A 26851-nucleotide genomic window follows, 5' to 3' on the forward strand; every position below is an offset into this window, starting at 1 on the left:
TGTCATGATGACAGTTCTTTACTAGCTATGTCATGATGACAGTTCTTGTTGCAATCAGGGTGTGCACAGAATTCCGAAACTGTCTTTCCCACTTAACATGGTCTGAGGTGGTATGGTCCTACTCTCTCCAAGAATAGGGGCACTCTATTTTAAAAAATGGCTCTGGCATTAAAATAAACTTAAAGATAAAGTTTAAAGTACCAAAATATTTTAAAATAACAAAATAAAGTTACTTCTGTCATTTTATCATCCTTGACATCACCCCAAAACAAGAAAGAAAATAAGAAAGAGAAACACCAACTCTATCTTTGATAAAATAAGGTACCAAAGTAATTCTAAGGCACAATAAATACGGACAGCTTGCCAAATTCAGTAAAAATTACAGCAGTCCAGAAGTAAGCTGAGATTAAATACCTGCTGTGAACTCACTTCTCAAAGCTCGCAGAGCACTGAATAGGTGGTACCATCACCCTTGTTTGCAATGAAGGTTTAAGGGGCAAGCTGTGTAAACTTCCAAAAACTCTACTTGGCATCTTGAAGTAGCAGGGCAACGCATTGCTAAATGATAAAACCCTTAAAAATATTATCCATGTTGGAGGCAGTCTGTTAATGAAATAGGGGTTGGGAGAGACGACATGATGGGGAGATACACAGGCTAACCCAATCTGGATGAGTATCTCTGTCTCTCTGTCTCGCCTTTTCTCTCTTTCTCACACGCAACACACACGCACGTACAAATTCTGCACCACAGCAGCTTCACCACTAGGTCTTCGTACAAACAGCTGGTTGAGGAATGCATTTCGTTCACTAATGAGCAATAATCAAAATAAAGCAAGCATGAGATCTGTACAGCAAATCTACAAGAAAAAGGAGGAAAGGAACAGGAAAAGCAAATGTCGGATAAAGACATTTTCTAGGAAAATGTTGCCCTGAAGCAAACCAAACATATCACTATGAATCTAAAGGATCTAATGAAACAGTTTAAAACAAGACCTCAAAGCAGAAGAAATAATGAACAGACAACAGATGGAAATGTAAAATAAGCTAGCAGAACTCAGAAAGTAAGAAAAAGAAAGAGTACTAGAAATTAGAGCCGCACTATAAAGGGGGAAATAAGGGGTCAGGATAAAAACACTGTAAGACTTAAGAGGGCTAGGTTGAGAAAAGTGAGCAAAAGGAAATGGAAATTTAAAAAGAACTAACAAGAATCTGAGATAAAATGATAGATATAGAAGACAAAGGACACCTAGCATGTCCATGTGAGGGAGAACGGAACAAGTGGAAAAGAAAAAATATTCAAAGTAGGATTCAAGGAAACTTCAGATAAGTGAAAGAACACTTTAATCTACAGATTGAAGGGACACACAATGTTCTCAGAAAACTGACATAGAATGACCCTTGTGACATATCCCACTGAATTTTACTGGACTTCAGAAATAAACAATCCTTTAAGCGTCCAGGTGAAAAGATCAAGACAACTTTAAGGGAAAATAAATCATATTGGCCTCAGATTTCTCCAAAGCCACATTCAATGGTAGATAACAGCGGTGCAATAATGCCAACAAAGTCTTTGAGAGAAGGAAGTTTGACTTGCCGGTGTCCTAATTATCTCATTTGTAAAAGGTGATATGAATAGTGCTTGATTTATAGCACTATTATGAGGTCTAATTGTATAATGAGTATAGATAACCTGTGATTTTGATAAGTGCTCAATAACAGCTATTAATGTTTTACATAGCCAAGCTTTCTTTCAAGTAAAAGGCATTGAATGCTTTTGAACATATAAGGATCAGAAAATCTAACTCCCATTAGTATCTCTTGAGGAACTCTTAGAGAATGAATTTCAGGCCAGGGGATGAATGGAGAAACTGAATGTGAAAGCCAGTTGAAATGTACGACTAGGATGAAAACAACCCTGGGAATGTGTTTCACGATACTTGTTAATACACTATCTGATAGGTGTTAATACACGCTCACTGTGTGTCAGGCACTGTTCTAGTGCTATACTTTTACTGTCATGACAACAACCCTGTAAAGTGGAACCTATTGATAAATCCATTGTTGTATATTGTTCAGAATGTTAGTAATATAAACTATACCAGCAAAAGTAATAAAATTAACAAAAACCAAGAAGGGAAGATGTAAGATGGAAGGTGGCAAAAGGATGTTGATTTCCTTATCTTTAATATGCAAGGTCAAAAGATAATATTTATACTTTATAAACCAAATAACAGAGATAGAATTATATTCAAAAGTGTAGCAATGATCACTAGAAGAACTAACAATAATAATATATTGATTAAAATTAGGTGGGGTAAAGGAGATGGGATGAATGGAAGTATAATAATTTTGCCATTGCTTGTAGTGGGGAACAGATATGGTCTAAAGAAATAGAAGATAAAGTACATTTTTAAAAGTTATAGTATAAAGCTCCCCACTAGAAGAGCCAAAACGGAATACAAATCTTCTTAAATTATCAGAAAGAATACACATGAAACAAATTAAAGAAATATACACCCAACAGAGAAAGATACAAACTAAAAGAATCCTTAAAAACAGAAAGCAGCTCATAAAATGTGATACAGAACTAAGCCATATGTACAAATGTCAGTGCAATAAGTCCACCTATTGAAAGAAAACTATCCTCAGAAAAATGTCAAAAAAGTTGAAAATAAAAGATGGTACAGGTATACCAGTGAAATGCAAGGAAAAAAAATCAAGTCACAATCTTATACCAGATGAGGTGAATTCGGGGGGGAGTGGGGGGCAAAAGCATTAAATAAGGCAAAAAAAAAAAAAAAGGTTCTTTATAATGATGAAATATACAATGCACAATGCAGATATTACAGTCAAGAATTTCTATAAAGAAAACAAAGTAACATCAAAATTCATTAAGCAAAATCTGTAAGAAATAGAAAAAGAACTAAACAGAAGGACATTAGATGGAGGAGGCTCTAATTCACTTTTGAGGTCCATGACAGATAAAGAAGTTCACAAGAAAAAAGATACAGAAGAACTAAGTAACCTGACTCATACGTTAGATCTAATTGCCCTGAGAACAGAGAACAGACTCTTCAAATGCCCATGGGACATTTACAAAATTAGACCAACAGCTTAATACATTCCACTTAGTAGAGATGGCAGAAACAGTTTTCTCCAATCACAATACAATAAAACTTGAAATTAACAAAAAAAATCTATCTGGAAATTTTTAAATATCTTCTAATTCTTGAGTCAAAGAGAAAGCCCAAATTAAAATTTTAAGTATCTAGGAAGTAATGACAACAATAAATTTTTTAAACTATATCACAAACTAAAGACAAAACTAAAGATAAAATTGAAGAACTGCTTAAAGAATGCAAAGGTTTTTTTTGTTTTTTAAAGATTGGCACCTGAGCTAACAACTGTTGCCAATCATTTTTTTTTCCCCTGCTTTTTCTCCCCCAAATCCCCCCAGTACACAGTTGTATATTTTTTAATTGCAGGTCCTTCTAGTTGTGGCATGTGGGACGCTGCCTCAGCGTGGCCTGATGAGTGGTGCCACGTCTGTGCCCAGGATCCGAACCAGCGAAACCCTGGGCCGCCGAAGCAGAGCGCAAGAACTTAACCACTCGGCCATGGGGCTGGCCCCGCAAAGTATTAATTACATTAATAAACAGCAAAGAACAAAACAAATGAATTAAAAATTCAAGAAATTAGAAAAAATAAATCCAAAGAAAGCAGAAAGAAGGCATTAACCAATATAAAATAAAAATAAAGGGCTGTAACTATGTCCCTGTGGCTGACAGAATTCCTCTGATCTTCATCTTCCAATCTCTGCTTTAGACTTTCTTGCTCTTTTCTAGTTTCTGCAATTACCTTTTGCTTGCTTCTTCCCAGAATTCTCTGCCTGTCTGGTTCTCTCAGTCTGATGACATCATGCTGCTCATAGATCAATCTTGCCCTGCTCTGGTTCTTGGGATCTTGCAACCTACTTAGAGGGCCAACACTGGGCTTCCTCTTGTGTGAGATAGGGACTGAGGATAATTTCTTGAGCCTTTCATTTTGAGGGCTTAAATTTTTCATGATCCCAAGGAAACAGCCAAAGCACAGTAGACTCCGGTAAGTACTCAATACTTGGAGAGGCCAGCACAGGCTCCTCAGACCTACCATCTGCACACACCACACCCTCCCCCTGCTTCTACAGTTTGCTGTGAGGATAAGGACAGCCCTGATAGAGATAGAGAGCCCTGCCCAGTTAGTCTGCTAACACCTAGGAGCTGTTGCCCTTCAGCTCTCACTAGCACAGAAGTTCCGGCGTGAGCCCTGGACCATGCCTGCCTGCCTTCTCCTTCAGGCATGGCTGTAGCCAAGAACATTAGGTTTCATCTTCACAGGAGGAGCAGAACAATCTAGTTCCTAGACTCAAGTTTGGGGGTACCACACAGGTAGATACTCAACACTTTCTTCCTCAGGCCCTCTGGGGACTTTTAGGAAATGCAGAACCATCTGTTTGGTATCTCTGCTCAGTGGCAGACGGCCAGCAATTTCATTGGCATGTTTCTTCACTGAGGCAAAGGTGATGGGAGTTCTGAGGCCTTACTCAGGAGCTGGAGTGTACCACCTGCGGGTACAGTTTAGGGTTTCTCAGGAATTGAGATTGCATAGACCACATCCTCTGACACAAAGAAATAAGAGATCAAAAACAGAAACAATGAAAAATAAACACAGACATGTTTGGAAGCTAAAAAGCACATTCCTAAATAATTTTTGGATTAAAGCAGAAATCACAATGCAAATGCAGAATATATAGAACTGCACAACTAATATACACCAAGGGTATACATATTAAACTTGTGGGATGAAGCTAAAGCAGTTCTTAGAAGGAAACGTACAGCTTTGAATGCAATATGCACAGCAAGCGCTCAACTAAAGAGGCTTAAAAAACCCCCAACAATAACAGAATAAACCCCCAAAAGTAGCAGAAGGGGAAAAAAAGCAGAAATTAATGAAGAAAAGAAAGAAAGATCAACAATACCAAAAGCTAGTTCTTTGAAAACTTTAACAAAAGAAATAAACCTTTAGCAAGACTGATGATGAGAAAAGAGGAGACACAAACAAAGATTATTAGGAAAGAAAAGGGTAGTGATAGTGAAGAAAACAAACAGCTTTATGGCAATACATTTGAAGTGAGCAATTTTTCTAGAAAAATATAAATAATAAAAATGATGCAAGAAAAAAAATGATGCAAGAAGAAATAGAAAATCTTAGTAAGATTAATAAACATTAAAAAAATTCAATCAGTAATGAAAAATCTCTCCCTCCAAAAATATCAGGTCAAGGTTCAGTCTAGGAGTACCTCAGGGTGCCATCTAGGATGAAGTACTGTTTGTAAGAGTGGAAAATGGGTAATAGAATAAATGTCCATCAACAGGAGAATGGCTGAATAAATCGTATATATTCATATGGCGAAACAGCATACAGTAACTAAAATGAAAGAACTCGGCCTATACATATCAACATGGAAAAATGTTGAAGACATAATGTCAAGTGGAAAAAGTTGCAGAATGATATGTGCAATTTAGTATCATTTATTACTGTTTAGAAACATACAAAGCAACACCATATATTGTTTATGTACCCAGACACACGGAAGGAAAGTATGAAAACATGAGGGCAGGGACGCACACCCAACTCAAGATGTGGTTACCTCTGGGGAGGAAGAAGGGGATAGCGTGGAGCATAAAGAAGACTTCAACTCTATCTGTAATTTTTTTTCTTTTTTAAAATGAAGCAAATATGGCAAAAGGTTAAGATTTGTTACATAGATGGTAGGTAAACAAGTGTCTGTCATATTGTTTACTGTATGTCAACATTGTTCTAAGAGCTTTTCATGTATACATATACAGGTACATGTATATATTGTCATGTATCTCTTTAATCCTCACAGTTTTCCTATAAAAGAGGTATTACCATTATCTCCATTTCATTGATAAAGAAACTGAGGCAGGAGAGGTTAAGAAATTTGCAGAGGAGGTTAGTGGTGGTGCTGGATTCTGAACGCAGACAGTCTGCCTCCAGAGCCTGCGCTTTTAACTACTGAGGCAGTTTAAGAACCAGAATTACTCACCTTGGAGAGGAACGTGTGGAGCAGGTTTAATGATGGCTGGGTCAGACGCCCGTCCACAGTGCTCCTACAAAAGGGCTCTCGTCACACTCATTCCCTCTGTACAAGCAACTCAAAGTAGGGCCAGGACTTTCATCTTTGTTTCTTTAGCACTTTGCACAACACCTGACACATACTCAAGTGTGTATAAAAAGCACTTGCTGAATGCATGAATGAATAAAATGTACTGGGTTTTTATCCAGAAATAGGGTATTCTATTATGAAAAACTTCTGGGATAGGACTTAAAGAGCTAATCTCTTCAACTGTCCTGATCTTTGGCTCCTGAATCTTGAGGAACACTCCACGAGTAACTCTGCCCCAGATCAACATTTAAACGTGGCTCTTTCCACAACACCTGTCTTCCAATGAATAATCTTGAGGCTGTATATTTCCTTTTTAAGGCTGTATTCTTCTCCCTTATTTTCTTATATTCCCAAATCTAACATCATTTATGTTCATGTTATCTTCCCTGGTAGAAAGTAAGATAACCTGAAGCAGAGACCCAGTCACACTCATCTGAACCTCCCCTTCCCCTCTGGCACATAGAACAACGTTTGGTATTTAAATGTCTGGTAAATGTTTATTAAATAACCACCATAAAGAGCATAGTGATTTTTATTTTAAAACCTCATTGAGGATAAAATTAGTACTTTTCCATAATATTTAAAACATTAAAAAAAAACAACCAGCATCTTATTGGTAAACTGTTAAGCAGTGGAGATAAGGCTGGCACTCAGCAGGGAGAATCAGATTCTTGTTTTGAGCTCAGGCCTCAAGCCAATGCTGCATCAAAGGCGTCCTCACAAGGAACAGGCTCTGCAACTTGTGGCTGCCATCACAAACCAAAAGCAAATTTCCCACATGCTTGTCTGAAAAGGATGGTTGGCCACAGACTATTTTGTTTTGTTTTTTCAGGCATGGTCATACACGCAAGCTATAATCAACGTCAGTAATGTGATCTTCTAACTTAGAAAGTCACAGAGATTATAAGGAACATTCGGCTTTACAATAGGATACTCAGCAGAAAACAGCAAAGGTTTTTCCAGTCCTGAGATTTTATTCCTATGATGATTCATTCGACTATAGAACCTCCTTTGCTTGCACACCCCTCATGGTCCCAGAAGATGGCACTCTTTAGATAAATTTTACAAAACTCATTTGTGCTGAAGGAATAATTTCACGAACTATGGGAACTGTACCACAAGGGGCGATAACAAATAACAGATGTATGGTACTAGGTTTTAAATAATTTTCTAAGATCCGTGTTCTATAAATGTATTTCAGACAATTTCATCAATTTCTCCTTAGAAAAAAACAGCAAAGTCGGTTCTTACCAACGCCAGAAACTTCAAGTCTCCAGTCAGCACCCTCTCCCATTCCCCACGTCGGCTATTTTAAGTCCTCACCACTCTTTGCACTCTTACTGTGTCTTCAACTTCTGATTCTTTTCCTCTCTCTTGAATTCTCTCTCGGTTATTAACGGTACGCTCTTTTCCTCTCCCTCTACACACACGCACACACACACAAACCCTCTCCACTCTTTCCTTCCCTTCTGTTATAATGCCTGTAATTTACTTAAAATTATTCAGCACACAGTGCAATATTTGTGTGTGTGACTTTCCAGTCCAGGTGCCTCTAAATATCCTTATCAGGAGTGGACAGGCGCTTAGCCAGGGTTCTGATAAGGTGAGGAGGCCCATGTTCCAGAGGCAGCTACTCTAAGTGCTTCTATTATCCATATATCGATCAAGATTGATCCATTTCCAAGATTTTATTAACTAGCAAATTAGGATTTTATTGGTGAAACCTGTGGCTTGCTATTTATTTAAATAACATGGTGACTGTTAGAAATGGACTATCATTGGTAAAATTAAAGGTACTTAAGATACGTGGATTGGCTAAAATATGAGATTCCCTACCCTTTCACAAAGAGGGCATAAGAACCAGTTGAAGCTATAACCTTTATCTTTATGGAGGTACCCAGAGCTCACTGTTCTACAACATAGGTTCTCAGACTTTAGGGAGATTCAGATCTCTTGGAGGTCTTGTTAAAACACAGACAGGTGAACCCTAGTCTCAGAGTTTCTGACACAGCAGCTTTTAGGTGGGGCTGAAAAATCTGCATTTGTAGCAAGTTTCCAGATGATACTAAGGCTGCTGGTCAAAGAGACTACATTTTGAGAATCACTGGTTTCGAATTTCTAGTTGCCTGATGCTAATTATAAGGGTAACAGAAGCCTCTGGAGTAACATTGCTTCTGCCTTGAGTAAAGCTTTCACGCAAATTGGTAGAGCACCTAAAATGACAGAATTAGAACTTTAATGAGTTTACAGACTTGATCACATGGGATGTTTTGTGACTGCTTATAAATAAGTATGTGCTGAATAAATGCCTATATGGTAGTAGAAATCATTTTCATTATAACCTAGTAATAATGTTGTGTGGGCCTCACCTGTATCAAACATTTTCAGTGGCTACTATTATCTTTCAAAATAGAATATAAGGAGCATGCATGACCAAATTAGATTAGGTCAACTTAAAACAATTTCCCAGCCAAAAGTTGAAAGCAACCCAAGGGTCCATCAATGAACAAACGGATACACAAAATTTAGTTTCTCCTTACAATACAACATTATTTAGCCTTAAAAAGGAAGGAAGTTCTGACACATGCTACACTATGGATGAACCTCGAGGACATTATGCTAAGCGAAATAAGCCAGTAACAAAAAGACAAATATTGTATGATTCCACTTATATGAGATCTCTAAAGCAGTCAAACTCAGGGAAACAGAAAAGTAGAATGGCGGCTGCCAGAAGACGGGAAGGAGGGGAAACGGGAAGTTGTTGTTTAATGAGTACAGATTTTCAGTTTTGCAAGATGAAAAAGTTATGAAGACTGGCTGCATAACACTGTGAATAAGCTTAACACTACTGAACTGTGCGCTTACAAACGGTTCAGACGCACCATGGAAAACAATACGGGAGGTTCCTTAAGAAATTACACATAGAACTACCACACGATCCAGCAATTCTACTTCTGGGTATATATCCAAGAGAAGTGACGTCATTATCTGAAACAGACATCTGCACCCCATGTTCACTGCAGCATTATCTACAAGAGCCAAGATATGGAGACAACCTAACTGTCCATCAGTGGATAAATGGATAAAGAAAACGTGGTATACATATAAAATGAAATATCATTCAGCCTTAAAAAAGAAGGAAATCTTTTCGTTTGTGGCAACATGGATGAACCTGGAGGGCATTATGCTAAGTGAAACAAGCAAGACAGAGAAAGACAAATACTGCATGGTATCACTTATATGTGGAATCTAAAAAAAAAGAAGTCTAACTCAGAGAGTAGAAAAGTGGTTGCCAGGAGAAATGGGGAGAGGTTGGTGAAAGGGTGCAAGCTTTTAGTTATAAGATGAATAAAGTCTGAGGATCTAATGTATAACACAGTGACTACAGTTGATAACACTGTATTGCATAACTGAAATTCACTAAGAGAGTAGAACTTAAATATCCTCACCAAAAAAAAAAAGTAAATGTGTTAGGTAATGGATGTGTTAATTAACTCGAAGGGGGAAATCCTTTCACAATGTATAAATATATCAAATCTTTATGTTGTACACTTTATCTTACAATTTTATTTGTCAATTATACCTCAATAAAGCTGAAAAAAATAAACTGAAAAACAAAAATGGTTAAGATGGTGAATGTTATATTATGCATATTTTACCACAATTTAAAAAAATTAAAACCAAATCAAAACCATTTCCCCACACAGTTTCTAGAAACAGTAGTCTATACTTGCTGTTCACACTTATTTCCTCCCATCCAAAATTAATCCAATGCATTTTGACTTTTGACTCCACTACATTTTGCAAATACTCATAACACTCTTAACAGTGAACTCTGAATTGCCAATATCAGTTCTTATATTATTTAACCTCTCTTCAGCATTTGTCCTTGTTCGTCACACTGCTTGAAAACTCTTTTTTTTTTATGGCTGAGTAAGATTTGCCCTGAGCTAACATCTGCTGCCAATCTTCCTCTTTTTGTATCTGAGCTGCCACCACAGCATGGCCACTTTTACAGACAAGTGTTGTAGGTCCGCACCTGGGAACTGAACCTGGGCTGCCAAAGTGGATCATGTCCAACTTAACCACTAGGTCATCAGGGTTGGCCCCTAAAACTCTTTTCTAATGGCTTCTCTCCTTATGTTTTTCTCCTACTTCCTGGCCACTCCTTATGAGTCTTCTTTGTGGAGTTCTCTTCCTTTCTCACAATCATAAATATTGTTGCCTTCCAGGGTTTTGTTCTACTTTCTTTGGGTTCTCTGTATACTGTCACAGGTGACATTTATTCCCATGGCTCTCATGAACCTCTGTCCTTGAGCAATCTTTCTCCTGAGCTAAATATCTAAGGGCCTTCTGGACATCTCTTGTCTCCATCTGCATAACCTCCACACACTCAATCTATCCAAAACTGAACTCACCATCTCCTGCCTTCCTCTCCCCACACAGGTCGTCCTCCTTTATTCCCCACCTCACTGAAAGGCGCCATCATCTACCCAGGCATCTGACTGAGGAAGCAGTGAGTTGTCCTAAACTTCTCCTTCTTCATTCCCCTACATTCACCTGGTCACTAGATGCTGGCGACCAAATTATTTCCTTAATATCTTTTTTATTTTTTTGAGGAAGATTAGCCCTGAGCCAACATCTGACAATCCTCCTCTTTTTGCTGAGGAAGACTGGCCCTGAGCTAACATCCATGCCCATCTTCCTTTATACGTGGGATGCCTACCACAGCATGGCATGCCAAGCAGTGCCATGTCCGCACCCAGGATCTGAACTGACAAATCCCGGGCCACCAAAGTGGAATGTGCACACTTAACCACTGTGCCACCAGGCCGGCCCCCGCTTAATATCTTTTGAGGCTGTTCCTCCCCTCCATCCCCCCTGCCAATGCCATGGTTTAACTACCTTACCACTTGTGCCTGGATTATTACAATGACCATAAAACTCGTCTCCCTGCATGTGATGTCTCCTATCCAATCCACCCTCTACACCATAACTAGTGAAATTCTCCTGAAACATAAATCTGGTCACTCACTTCCCTGCTTAAAATCTTCTATTGACTCTCTACTGCCCTGGGATAAGAGGCAAACTCCTTAACACGACATACACAGTCTTTGATGGTTTTGACTCTGCTAACTTGGCCTCTGTAAACGTCCTTCACACTCTCTGCTCTAGCCGTGCTGTTCCTGGAATGTAGCATTATTTCATACATGCTGCACATGCCTCCTTCTGCTTCCAACGCTCAATTCTTCAAAATTCAGCTCAGATATAATTTCTTCCAGAAAGTCTCCCAGGCCCTTCTCAGTTAGGATTGCCCAGTAAAATATTGCATGGGACATACTTATACTGAAAAATTATTCATTGTTTACTGGCAATATTTGGGACATACTTACACTCAAAAAAATAAACTCACTATTTATTTTAAATTCAAATTTAACTGAGCATCCTGTTTATGGGGTTTTTTAATGCTAACTCTGGCAATCTTGCTCTCAGTCTCAATTATGTGTTTATTTTTCCATATCCTCTATAAGTCTGTAAGCATCTTCAGAGTGAGGACATGTCTTATCTCCGTATCTCCAGGTTTTAGCACAGTGCTAGTAAGCACATAATTAAAATAACATTGTATTTTATTGCTGGCTTGTTCATCTAAGCTTGCTTTAAGCCTTTGTCTCTTTATTGCTTCTCAGGAATGATGCTAATCATAACAATGATACCACCTGTCTCAGGACTACAGTCAACATCACATGATATAAGCCCATACTTTTCTTAAAAGGAAAAATTTGAACTTGCACTCTAAAAACAGTATGCTCCAGGGCCAGCCCCATGGTGTAGTGGTTAAGGTTTAGCATGCTCCACTTTGGTGGCCCAGGTTCACAGGTTCAGATCCTGGGCACGGACCTACACTGGTCATCAGCCGTGATGTGGTAGCAACCTACATATAAAGTGGACGAAGACTGGCACAGATGTTAGCTCAGGGCTAATCTTCCTCAGGTGAAAACAAACAAACAAAAAAACACCTCAGTATGTTCCAAGTGGATTGGTTCCGTATATTTTAAAAATATAGCATAGCACAAATGAACCTCTAGAATCAAATAAAAATTGATCCTAAACAAATGCAAAGCTAGATGAAATCATACTGTATCACTATCTAATTGAAAACATGGTTCTAAATATCTTAAATTTAGCATATGTTAAGCTTGCTGTTTTAAGCAACACATCATTATCTCTAGAAATTAAATCTTAAAAGAGACCGTAACAAAATTTAGAGGCTCTTTCATCTCTTAATGCTTCCATTTTAAAGCATGTGCTCGTGTAACAGTCACAAAGGTTCACCAGAATGGCATGGTGAGTGATTCCTCATTATTACCCGGGTAGAACCTTAGAACACTCTTGATCATAGGAGAACATGTCAGAAATATCAATATTAAACAATGTTGTCCTGAAAAATGTATAGAAGAAAAATTTCTGTCCATCTCCCCCCGTCATCTTTTTTCTTTTTTAAAGAACCCAGCAAACTACAGAGTCGAAGTGTGCAAAATTTCCCTATGGTTAGGCACCAAATAGAACTTGATGAAATAATGAGTGAATTAGTGACTTCTATGATCAGAGAAAATATACAATGAATTACACAACATATTATAATTAGCTTGGTGGAAAAAGAAAAAAGCAGAACTGGAAAAAAAAATGGATCCTTCCAAGCACGTCTAATTAGGGCTAGTTAGCATTGCCCGCAGATTCAGAGCTGCCTTTAAACAAAGAAGAGCAGTGCACAGTTGTCCTTCCTTACAACTTCCACAAGTTAACCTTGGCTTCCAAGGGTGCATGGCCTCCACTCCATTTCTCTTCTCGGAGTTTTAAAAGCCTATTATGCACATCACTAGAATCAAGCTCTAAATAATGGATATGACAGTGAAAAGTTTCACACTTTCATTAAAAACTGAAAACAAGATACTTGAGTTCAAATTGCGTCAATGTACAATGTGCAAAATTAATCTCAGTTTTGGCTCCCAGCTTCCTAGAAGCTTAGATAAGTTAAGAATGCCACTAACTTTATAAGATCTTTTAACAAAAATTATTCACTGATTAGAGAACACATCTCAGGGAAATAATGCTAATATTCTATAGTGATTTCCAACATTGAAATAAGAAATATACTTGATTACTAAATTAGACTAATTCACACACAGTACATAATTTATATGAAATACATACGATTTGTTCAACATTCTAAGTTTCTTTTTAAAATTTACTATAAAAAGGCAAAAGAGGAAAATACATTAATTTACAGGAAGCCAAAAGGCCGAACGACCAAGGCTGTGGTTCAGTGGTTACTAACGCACGGTTTTGGGAATTCTCACATCTAACATTAATCTGCATCTTGCTCTTCAGGATAAAAGTGCTAAGGGAAGCCTTTCTCCCCACATTCTTCCTATTCCATAAGGCCCTGTAGAAGTTGTCTCCTCCATGAGGCCTTTCTCTACTATTCTCCCCACGGGGATCTTTCCATTCATTGAAGCCTTCTTTCTTTCAGTTTTTGTAGTACAACTATTTGTAGCACAAACTAAATCATTTTAACCTGATGTGCGGATCTTTGGATGTGTCAACTTGGCGAGGTTACAGACCCCGGTAATGAAGCAAACAACAATCTAGGTTTTGCTGTGAAGGTATTTTGTAGATGTGATTAAAGTCCTTAATCAATTAACTTTATCAGAGATTCTTCTAGATAATCTTGGTGGGTGTGGTTCAATTAGTTGAAGGGCATTAAGAGAATTGCTGAGGCTTTCCTGTTGAAGAAGAAATTCCATCTGTGGAAAGCAGCATCAGCCCATGCCCAAGGGTTCCAGCCTGTCCTTCCTAACAGCCTATTCCGTGGATTTTGGACTTGTCCAGCCAGCCCCCATAACTGGTAAGCCAATTCCTTGCAATAAATCTCTCTTTTTAAAAAATTGACATATAATTGACATACAGTATTAAGCTTTGGGTATACAATATAATGATTCGATATTTGTATACACTGTAAAATAGTCACCACAATAATAATATTCCATTGTATGTATATACCACATTTTGTTTTGCATTCATCTGTTAATGGACATAACAGTTGTCTCCACCTTTTGGCTATTGTGAATAATGCTGCTATGAACATTAGAGTGCAAATATCTGGTTGAGTTCCTGCTTTCAATTCTTTCAGGTATATAATTAGAAGTGGAATTGCTGAATCACATGGTAATTTTATATTCAGCTTTTTGAGGAACTGCCATATTGTCTTCTTGACTTTCTTAAATACATTTCAGTTCTCTGTTGAAATTATCCATTGTTTATTTATTTTCTCTACCTTTTTTTCCTATTTACTTGAACATGAATATAGTTACTTTAAAATCCTTTTTGGATGACTCCAATATCTGGATCATCTGTATATCTGCTTCTGCTGTCCATTTTTATCTTTCAGTTTTTGGTCATATTATCCTGTCTTTTGGCATGCCCTGTAATTTTTTCCATAATGCCTCCAGAGAGGGTTTCCTTTCCCTCTAGTAAGCAGATATAATGGTAGCTGATCATCTTAACCCAATCAAGCTGTGCTGAGTGGAGGCTGGGTTGCACCTCTGGTGAAGCTCAAGCTATTTTTGGCTCATCTCTATTCTAACAGCATAGCCCTCTAGGATTTTTAATTGAGAGCCTGGGAATCCATTGGGGTTTCTCCCTCTGGCAGGTTCATAACTCTAGGCTGTATCTTGTGAGACTGCCAAAACGTCTGCCCTGCTTTTCAAAGCCTTTCCAGCAAGATTTTTAGTTTCCCATTCTGTAAAGCCCCAGGATTTGGCAAATATCCCAACAGGATAACTGGCCCTATGCTTGAGGCTCCCTTAGTTTTCTGTAAAAGCTTGCTGGTTTCTTGTCCCCAGCAGCAGCTCTCTACCAGAATAAAGTCTTAGTTCTCAGACCCCTGCTCATGCCCAATATCAGCAGATTCCGCAGGGCAAAAAGAGGTTACAAAAGTCAGCTCACCTTTCTGAGGTTCCTTTTGCTCCCCTTTACTTTTGGAGTTCAGCTCTTCAGGGTCTTGGCCCAAAGCATGGTGTACCAGTATCCCCCCCTTGGTAGGAAATGGACTAGATTTTTATCTCCCCAGCTCCCTAAGACTGTGTATTTCAGGTCACACATCTCCAGGCAAACACAGCCACAAAAACCTAGGCTCACCTCTCTCGACTCTTATCCTTTCCCAGATCTTGATCAAGTAATTCCTATCTTATTAGCTCTTCGAAGCTTTAACATATATTTTAAAAATATTTTTTCTGCTTGCTTTTTAGTTTTAATCACACAATTCCTATGCAATATTAGTACTATTTTAGTACTACCAGTCTTGGTAACTTTTAAGAACATAATTCCCAAGTGTAGAGAAATAACAATTTCTCAAAGCCAGCCTTAAGAAAGGGGCTAAGTGGTACAGTGGTACAGTGGTACAGTGCTTAAGTTGGTGTGCTCTGCTTAGGTGATCTGGCGTTTGTGGGTTTGGATCCTGGGCGCAGACATACACACTGCTCACCAAGCTATGCTGTGGCAGCATCCCACATAGAAGTACCAGAAGGACGTACAACTAGGACATACAACTATTTACTGGGGCTTTGGGGAGAAAAAAGAAGAAAGGAGGAAGACTGGCAACAGATTTTAGCACAGGGCCAATCTTCCTCACACACACAAAAAAAGAAAAAGCTATCTTTTAGGCTCAGAAAGCTTTCTCATTATTTTCAAGTTTTAGTAAGATAACCATTAAATTATTATTATTAAGCTAGAATTATGTTCTGCTTCCATTTCTTATCAATTATAGTAAAATTACGTTAAAGGAAAAATAATGAGGCACTTCAACTACACTTCACTCAGAATATGTACAACATATATGCCTTGCATTTTGAAGGTTATTGTATTAATGCGAGATAAAAGCATATCTATTTCATTTTGGCTTAATCTCTTAGAACAATATTTCTAACATCACCAGATGATGTTAAGAAGTCTTCCTAGGAGGGTTGTTGTGGGGATGGATTTTTTCCTCATCAAATATATTTGCTTTCTCTGTCGATGGACACTGCGTATTAGTAGATTAAAGATCTTGAGAAGTCCTCAGTAAAGTCAGCTACTTATCTTTGTTTAACCTTCTGTCTTCAAATATATTGACCATGGAAGTCTTTTAACCATGGAATACCTTTTAACATGCCCCAAGGCACCTAATTTGAGAAAAGTGGCCTAGAAGAAGGGAAATAAACATTTAAAATAGTTTGGGTTATTTATATGTTATTATAGTTGATTACATAACTCCTGCTTCTTTCTTCCTCATTGAAGGTGAGCAGGTGACTTTTGTGGGGTTTGTCAGACTTTTCTGACATAGGGTAGCAGAAAGAGTATGAGCTTTATATAAAGATAGAATTAGGATCAAATTCTGGTTCCATCCTCATGGGCAAATTCTTCTCTCTCTCTTAGTCATATTTCTTTATTTGTAAAATGGGCTTGTGAGGGCTTTCATAGTATTCTTTTAAGTATTAATGACCATGTAAATTGCCAGTACATTGCCTGGCCCCAGAGGTTCCTCCTCTCTTAAAATTCCTCAAAGATCTGGAATTGCCAATTGGAATGGACATAAGATTGACATCTCTGAACGGTGATTTGGGACTCTTCTCTATTAATTCATTCCCTTGCTTCTTACAGTAGTAATTTCTCCCTTGCCTAGTTAACAGGCTGCAATACTCCTGGGGAATAATGCTTTTATATCCTAAATGATAGAGTATCTAGAGTTAAGTTGATTTTTATTTTCTTAGAACTTTGGAAAGCCTCAGGTCTCCCTGTCTTATGTTCCCATAACACTTGCTATTGTAATACTTATCTTACCTTACTGAAATTATTCATTTTCTTCCTGCTAGACAATAAGTTTGTAAGGTCAGGACATCTTGTTCTCTGCTTTATGCACACACCTAGCACCACTGGCCTGGGTAAAGAGTAACCCCTCAATAATTATAGACTCTTTAATAAGTTATAATAATTGGGATCCAAGAATCATTATTATCAAAACTATAATTCTCAGATTAATGTTTTAATATTATTTATACCAGAAGACATTAGCAGAAAACAAGGAGTTAAATGTACTTATCCTCAAACATTTAAAATATAAGTGCTATGGAACCAATAATTACGACTAGAAATCTTAGATTGATATCCAAACATTTGAATAGAAAATAAATAATAAATATACTTATATGCTTTTCAGATAAATTTTTGGTATTGGGGAATGACTCCATTTATTCAAAAGATGTGTTCTAGAAAGGTTGCCTTTTTTTTTTTAAAGATTGGCTCCTGAGCTAACAACTGTTGCCAATCTTCTTTTTTTTCTTTCTACTTTTTATCCCCAAATCCCCCCAGTACATAGTTGTATATTTTAGTTGTGGGTTCTTCTAGTTGTGGTACGTGGGATGCTGCCTCAATGTGGCCTGATGGGTGGTGCCTTGTCCGCGCCCAGGATCCGAACCAGTGAAACCCTGGGCCTCTGTAGTGGAGCATGCGAACTTAACCACTCGGCCATGGGGCCGGCCCCTAGAAAGGTTGCCTTTAAATAACACTTTCATACTCTAAACATTTAAAAAACCATCTGATTAGAGTAAACTAAACTTCAAGTACATTTGCAAAACAAAAATCCCTCTTTGTAATGAGGATGCTCTCATGCTGGTCTGTACTACATATTTAGATTTCTGAATATTGGATTTTTCAAAGTGGGGAACACGCCTACTAACTTGGTCACATCAAAATGCTAAGAAGTTCAACATAACTCTAAGGTCAAATTAACTTTTAGTTTTTGAAAATAATTATGAGTAAGGATATAAGTAATAAATATAATATATTATTAATATAACACATTAATATAGGTTTTTCCATATACTAGGGAATAAAAAAATACTTACTATTATTTTCTTACAGTCCTTTCCTCTGCATAGTTCTGTATAGGTAGAGTATTGCACATATATAATCCAGCTTCCAACAAAAACCGCCAACCAGGAAAAGAAAAGATATTTCATTCGCACGTATGAGAAGCGGGCCTGTGAGTAAAAGAGCACATACCAGTCACTCATTCAGACCAAGTCAGCATGCACTGTCCTAGAACGTGATCCCCCCAACACCTCCTTCTTGGAAGAACTCAATATATATTCCCGGCTTTCAGATGGCAATTCTCCTAGAACAAAGTGTACTTTCACTGAATCCAAACAGCACTAGTCTTAGAAAAGGAAGCTGTTTGGTCCTGCCAAGGAAAAAGGGAACAAAATACTCTTTACAATGTATAATCTTTCAAATACCACCAGCATCGAAAGCTACTTATTAAGCACAAGCGCGTGCACCATGCTGCCCTGGGCACCCTGTAAGATCAGGTAGAGAGAGACACAACTCCTGTTCACTATGACCTCACAGAAGACTGTTTTAAATAAGAATTTCAAGTTCTTTATGGGTAATCACGATAAAAATAATTTTGTTCTAAAGAAGTAAGAACAGAGAATTTGGCATTTGTCTAATGCCTCACAGTGACATATAACCAGAACAAGAAATTAAACTTCACATTCATTCTTACTTCCCTATTGCATTCACCAAAGCTATATGTTCCTTCCATTCAACCAACAAAATGCTTCACCTAATAGGTATTCTGGAAACTTGAAGAGAATGTTACAACTCTTAAAGGAGAAATGACTGGAGAAGAAGGGTTAAGATTCATAAAGAATAAATGACTCCTTGCATATCAGCTTGTAAAGCTGCACAATAGGATCCTCTTTGCATTGTTCACTCCCAGTGCTTTGGTATCGAATTGCAACTTGGGCTGGGTGGTGCCTTTTCTCCATCAACCACATAGCAAACAGTTTAATCTCCAAAAGTGTCACTTGGTCAAGGTAATTTGATATTTATTTGTTGAGTCTGGAGCTCCAAAGGTCTGATTTTAACAATGGCAGAATTTAGGACTATGGAGATAACTGAGCAGAATAAATTACAGATACATAAACAAACAACGAAAAGCTAGTTTTGCTTTTACAATCACGAGCCAGTTTCTCACACTGAGCAACAGTAGGACACTGTGAGCATGCAAAGAAAGCAGAAGGAGATGAAAGAGACATAAATGCACCTGCAGAAGACAATGCGTGCAAAGAAAAAAGAGACTCAGGAAATGATGCATCCTGCTGGCCCTGTTTGCGGTTCAGATTATCCGTCTTTGTGAGGTTAACAGATGGTGAATCTCATACCAAAAAGCTTGAGAACAACGAATTCACAGTTAAATAACAGGTCTTTGAGTTTTATTATTAAAATATAAAAAATGCCTTTAATGCAAGTCATTTTTGCATAGCTTCAAATGAATCCAGTAAAAAGAAAATTCAGACAGAATTCCAAATTAAATCACACCAACGACAATGGGGTATATACCAAGGGGTTCATGTGAAAGACATTTAAGATTATACCCTAATAAAAGACCTGATCAACAGACAGAACTTTATATGTACTAGTATTATGAGAATTAAATACGATTAAATGACACAATGCCAATAAAACACAAGCACATTTTGAGGCATATAGAAAATACTCAACAACTGTTAGCTAAATCAATTTGCAAGGCACTGAGCAAAAAGCCAACAATGCTGTCATTATGATTTGGCCACCACCTTCTTTTTGGACTTGCCAAAAAGAAAACTGAATCTGAATCTGATCAAGCCTTTAGCTCTAACTACCGGAAATACAGGAGACAGAGGAACATAAGAGACACTTAAGTAAGTGACACTGTTAAGACACAGTCAGCAAACTCCAGGCTGTGGGAAACACCGCAATGCAAACAACCCATTTTCTTCAACAAATACATTACAAGGGAGAAGATAAAGAGAAGATGGGGGAATGCTGAAGATTAAAAAAATACTTAAGAAATATATCAAATAATCACAATACGTGGATCTTTTCTGAGTCCTAACTCAAATGAAAAGCTGTAAAAATAAAATTTATGAGACAATTGAAGACAACTTGAAGACTGACAGGATACCTGATATTAAGGAATTACTTCAACTTTTTAGGGGTGATAATGGTCTGTGGCAATGTTTAAAGAAAAAAACCCTAATATTTTAGAGATAGACATTGGAATATTTATGAATGAAATATGATATCTGGAATTTGCTTCAAAATAATACGGGAAGAGGAAAGTAGGTGGGGTACAGTTGAAACGAGATTGGCCATGAGTTGATAACTGTTCTAGCTGGGTGATGGGTACATGCCTTCTTTTGCATATGTTTTTCTCTACTAATTTAAAATTTTTTATATTATATGATAAGACATACTGCCACACCACGACACCCCCTTCCCACGCAATCATTCAGCAACTCTGGTCTACTGTGTGCCAGGTACTGCCGTAGGCACTTTCAGCACATCTCCAGTTACAGGGACAAACAAATTATAAATCTACCATACAATACCCTTAAAAAAGTTAAAAGGGTCACTTGAAGGACCATACCATGGCAAGATTTTACTTTTAGGAGTCCAATATTATATATTAAGCTAACATTTTATGTGACTTTTTTGAGACAGGGTTTTTTTTTGTTTTTGTTTTCTTTTTGAGGAAGACTAGCCCTGAGCTAATATGTGCCAATCCTCCTCATTTTTTCTGAGGAAGACTGGCCCTGAGCTAACATCTGTGCCCATCTTCCTCTACTTTATATGTGGGATGACTGCCATAGCATGGCTTGATAAGCCATGAGTAGGTCCGCACCCAGGATCTGAACCAGCGAACCCCAGGCTGCTGAAGTGGAACATGTGAACTTAACCCCTGCGCCACAGGGCTGGCCCAAGACAAGGTTTTAAAATAAGACTAATCTCAATTCATTTAGTAAAAGAATCAGGGAGGAGGGGGCCGGCCCCAGGCCGAGTGGTTAAGTTCAAGCGCTCTGTTTCGGTGGCCCTGGGTTTCGCCAGTTCAGATCCTGGGCGCAGAGGACATAGCACTTTTCATCAAGCCATGCTGAGGCGGCATCCCACATGGCAGAACCAACAGGACCTACAAATAGAATGTACAACTATGTACTGGGGGGCTTTGGGGAGAAAAAGGGGAAAAGAAAAGAAGATTGGCAATGGATGTTAGCTCAGGGCCAATCTTTAAAAAAAAAAAAAAAAATAGGGAGGAGTGGTGGGCCAGTGGTGCAATGGATAACGCATCTGACTATGGATCAGAAGAATCAGGGAAGACCTTACAGCCTTTTCTTTTTCCCTTTTCCTGCCTTGCTCCGAAGAGGTATAAGTCACGGAGAAAAGGAAAACAATGGAGACCTGGTGAAGAGGGTTCTCTGCCTGTGTTCAGATTTGGTCCTGTCTTACCTTCTTCTTGACACCTACTACAGTAAGGCTAGTAAGGTCAACCGCCCTTTGGACTCTCCATCAATAATTTCTATTCAGGGGGTTGTACAAAGGTTCAATAAAGCTACCATAAATTGCTTTCAAATGCACACCAAGCTTAATAGATGTTGGTAACTAAGACTTTTATATATTTCTCCCTCTTGCATATCCAATTTAATATAACTTGAAATCACTTTGCTTTTCTATATGTCTCAAATAGCTACACTTCTCGATTTTCTCTGACATATGTTTAAACTGAAAAACACCCTGTGAAGAGGCTTGCCTGCTGAGTTTCGTCATGATAGGGAATGCCAAAAATTTCGGAGAGGAAGTTAGATTAATGACGTTCCCAGCAGGGCACTGGGCATCACCTGTTGTGGACATAATGACAAAAGGAGGAAAACACATCTTTATTCCAGCACGCCACGGAAAATTACTGTGATCTGGGGGGAACACAAAATAGTACAAGGACCTCCATGTGTCCTTTAATATCTGGAGATCCTGCTGCTTCGCATTTTAAAATAACGACTGAAGAAAAACAGCCATTGTGGCATCTGTATCTGTTAACTAATTTTATTTCCCTGTGTGGCACTCACTAAAATGTTTCCAGTGGTCTGTTCTGTATCAATTACCTAGACAATCTAGTCTTTGATTAAGAAATGTAGTTACTGTTTGTGACTTTTTATTTATATTGAACTATCAAAAATACTGCCCAGCAGCTTTTCTATTCTGCTGATTTTGTGCCTAGCTACTAATGGTACACTGCTTTATTCTGAATTATGCTTCTGAAAAGCATGACAAGAATTTTAGTAAATATCCTATGGCAATGATTCTCAACTGGAGTCAATTTTGCCCCCTAGGGCACTCCTGGCAATGTCTGGAGACATTGTTGCACGCAGACTAGGGAGTGCTACTGGAATCTTGTGGGTAGAGGCCAGAGATGCTGCTAAACATCCTACAATGCACAGAAGAGCTGCCCCACTGCCGACAGCAAAGAATTATCTGGCCTCAAATGTCAATGATGCTAAGGTTAAGAAACCTTGTATTACGATTACATAATAAAATAAAAACAAAAATTATGGTGCTGAAAAAAATCAAATTTATATGACATTATCATTTTATTTTAAACTAGTCTTTAAGACATAAACTACTACTAATTAGAGAAATATAACATCTGTCTGGATATAGCAGTTAGAAGCAATTCTTTATGACTAGAGTAAATTATCAGCAACATCTTATTATAAAGAAAAATCACTGCAGATGGAAAACATAAATGACGAGACAAACTTTCTGTACCAATTCCTCTGTGAAGAATGGTGATTCTTGGGACTGGCCCAGGGGTGTAGTGGTTAAGTTTGCATGCTCCGCTTCAGTGGCCTGGGTTTCTTGGGCCCAGATCCTGGGTGCAGACCTACACACTGCCCACCAAGCCATGCTGTGGTGGCATCCCACGTACAAATAGAGGAAGACTGGCACAGATGTTAGCTTAGGGACAATCTTCCTCACCATAAAAAAAAAAAGGTTAAAAAAATAGAATAGTGATAATTTTTCTTTTTTTTATATTGTTTGATCTCACCGTGATAACTTTTATTTCAAAACAAATCTGAAAACCTTTGATCTTATTTAAATAACTTTACATTGCTTTAAAAATAGAGGCAACTCATCAAAATTTAGTCATTTAAGACTACTTCTATGACTTTTCTATTTATTCTATTTTTGATATTCAACATCTTTTATAAACATATAAAGCACAAAGTCCCATTTGCTTTACCTCTAAATTCTCCCTACACAGATGTTCTTAATTTTGAGAAGCAGGGAAGAAAAATATCTATCACATTTTTACTTTTACCCACAAATATTTTACTTAACATATTTAGTGGACTTGAACACTCGGAAAATGTAACAAATTGATAAGATTATCACGTGCAAAAACTCAAATATAATCATTTCATCATTCATCATTTCATAGAAAAAGCTGAGAGACGTGTCTTTTTATTCAAGTTTTTAAACTACCAGTTACTCCAAAATAATCTTCAAAAATTTTTTTTCCTGTTATATTGACATTATAGCTGGCTAACTTTTACTGCATATTTAGGAGTAATCTGGCTGAAAAAACTAGAGTTAAAATTACTCATACACAACAACAAACAAACACATAGATACAGAGATTAGAATGGTGGTTACCAGGGGCGAAGCGGGGAGGGAGCAGGGTGAAAAGTGGGGTTGGGCACATGTGTGGTGATGGGTGGTAATTAGTCTTTGGGTGGTGAACATGATGTAATCTACACAGAAGTTGAAATATAATGATGTACACCCGAAATTTATTTAATGTCATAAACCAATGTTACCTCAATAAAAAAAAGTGAAAAAAAGGAAGAAACTAAATGTGAAACCAAGAAAAAAAAACTATTGACACATATCCCCAAATATAACTTTTACCCTTTTCTTTAAATAAATTCTAGATATTTATAGTAACAATACTTTTGAAAAATATGCTAGCTGTAAAAAACAGAAATATGAAGAAACCATTTAATGGGATGAACATTTACTGTGCACCACAGCACATGCAGATACAGTTTATTTGGAAAGGATCTCGTCCCTTTATTAAATGGTGTCTCTCTGCTAGTTGGAAAACTATTAAGAATAAGAATACCTAAATGTAGCAAGTTTAAACTATCCTAGTGCTAATTTTCACAAACATCAAAAGACAGCAATGATACTCAAAGAACATAAAAAAAGAACTTTTATGTCATTCTAAACAAGGAAAACTCAGTTTTTACAAGTTAAAAATAGTGAAAAGAAAGGTTCTAAAAACGTCCATGCTCCCCAGCTCATAGTGAGCATGAAAATTCTTTTTTATGACAAAACTTTAGAGAAGAATTCTTTGTCAGAGGGCATTATTAGTCTACTGGTCAGAGTTTTAGCATTCTTCCTCTTTCTAAGAGGTGAATTTTCACACTTACAGGAAGAATCCTAGTTGTTCTCTGATCTAAGTTCTAAAGGTTTTATTTGCATGAACATATTCTCTGTTTTGATTTTATGAGAACTCTAGAAATAAAATTCCAATAAGGAGTAGGTAATTTTCACGTTTTCTCTGAATGCTACTTCATATTTCTTATGCTTAGGGGCTGACAATGTCAAAAATGCAAGAACACTTGGGGAATTAATTGTATGGGGTGATCCTTCAGCCTGTGGCTAGTTTCAACAGTAAATTACTATTTCAAAGAAGTGTCAAAGTATGGGAAAATGCTCAAGATGTAGTAAGTGAAAAAAATCAGCTTTTGAAACATGTATGGTATGTTTCCAATTTTGCTTTAAAAAAAAGAGAGAAAAAAATCATCAACAGAATGTAGAAACTGCAAGGAAATAACCCAAAATGTCAAGAGTGGTTATCTCAAAATGTCAAGAGTCATGGAATTATGGATGATTTTTATTTTTCTTCTCTGTTAACGCAGATTTTCTATAATAATATGTATCACTTTTTTAATCAGAAAAAACTACATATTTGTATATAGGTGTTTAGCATATCTATTTAAAAACATCTCTCTAAGATCTACAAGTCTCCTAACTGCTTTTTAAAAACTTTTTTTTACTGTGAAATATACCATTCATATAGAATTGTTTAAAACATATAACTTAAATTAAAATTAGAAAGTAAATACACATGTAACTACCACTTGGGGTGAAAAACCAGAATTTTTCTAGTGCCTTCACTGACTCCCATGTGTTCCTCTCCAATAAAGGGTTAATTAACATGTTCCTGACTTCTACAATAACCATTTATGTGCTTTCCTATGTAGTTTAACCACTGATCAAGTATGCCTAAAATGCAGAGTGTGATGTTCACTGCTTTTGAACTTTACAGAAATAGAAGCACACACCATACATTCTATTATGACTTGCATCTTTCTCTCAACATTATACTGTGAGATTCATTCATGCTAACCACATAGCCATAGTTTTTTCATTTTCTTTGCTGTAGAGTATTCCACTCTGATTTTTTTTTTAAGTAAGAGATTTACTTTGTTTTATACACAACCTACATATAAATTTTAAAAGGCATACATTTCTCTTCAAGCCCTGTCAAAAAAAAAAAAGAATACATAATTTGGAGCTGCACTCCGTGCCTGGCTCCATGCAAGAGTGTGCCTCATATATTTCATCTAATGTTCCTAGAAATCATGGACTCAGGAGGTTTGGGAGAGACAGTGAGAATATAGAGGTCAACCATAAACTGATGTGATATGAGGCTTAGAATGATTAAACAGTTTTGGCCTTAAGTCAGGTGTGCCAGGAAGAACTCTAAAGGCATACAGGGGAAGTGGCACAGGACCGCCTGAGGGTGGGGGCAACTTTAGTTCTCAGTCAATGAGGAAACGATTTTTTCCTTGCCCAAAGTTGATGACAGTAATCTTTTGCTTTGCTACTGCTTTAGAGAACACAGGCCAGGCACATGCTTAAGAGAGCTGCAAGGCCAAAAAAACATATCAAAGCCACCCCAGGATTAAAAAAACAAGGCACAGAGAAGGCTTTTAATGAACAAGTAGACAGCCAGCACTTTACAGAACATATGGGAGGGAGGGAGAGCCTCCATTAGCACTCCGCATAAAAGGAGTATTAGCATTTGCAACACCAAACAAACTCAGTCATGGCATGCTTCAACATCCCAGTGCAGAAAGGTAGGGGTTAAGAAAGCTGGGTGTTCCAATTTCCTGCTGTATAACAAACTATCCCAAAACTTAGCGGCTTTCAACAATAATTTATGTCTCTCATGGTTCTGAGGGTTGACTGGCCTCAGCAGGTCAGTTCTCTCAAGTTCTGCATGCATTTGTGATTACGGCTGAACATGTGATGAAGGACTGACTGGGTTGGACATGCAGGTGTGGCTTCTTCATCCACATGTCCTACCCCTCAGCTGGGACAGCTGGAACAGCTTCAGGTGGTTAGCTGGATTCTGCAGAGAATAATGCTCAGGGGAGTCAGGCTTCTTACCCCAGAGCACGTGTACCCAGAGACCAATGTGCAAGCTGCATCATTTCTGCCCCACTCTTTTGCTCACACAGGGCCAGATCAGATTGAATGTAGCGGGGACTCCATGAGGGTATGAATACCAAGAGGCATGTCCAATGAGGGATCATCTTTGGAGACTACTACCAGTCTAGGATACAATCAGCACAGTAGGGTCTAGGGGTGATGAGAAAGGCAATGTGAAGGTCCCAGCCAGAACAGAGACAACTT

The 26851-nt window shown here is 37.7% G+C and overlaps 1 protein-coding gene across 3 annotated transcripts in view; it reads right to left on the reverse strand.

Annotated features, from left to right (window-relative positions):
• The window catches only part of DIPK1A (divergent protein kinase domain 1A), a 102624-nt gene that overhangs the window by 7035 nt on the left and 68738 nt on the right, over positions 1-26851 (reverse strand). For all 3 annotated transcript variants that reach the window (XM_046645347.1, XM_046645345.1, XM_046645346.1), the window contains one exon: positions 18172-18306. In XM_046645347.1, the coding sequence (XP_046501303.1) occupies positions 18172-18285 (114 nt within the window). In that variant the 5' untranslated portion in view covers positions 18286-18306. The remainder of the gene's footprint in view (positions 1-18171; positions 18307-26851) is intronic.

This window comes from Equus quagga, chromosome 18 (genome assembly GCF_021613505.1).
Source record: "Equus quagga isolate Etosha38 chromosome 18, UCLA_HA_Equagga_1.0, whole genome shotgun sequence".
Taxonomy (NCBI): domain Eukaryota; kingdom Metazoa; phylum Chordata; class Mammalia; order Perissodactyla; family Equidae; genus Equus; species Equus quagga.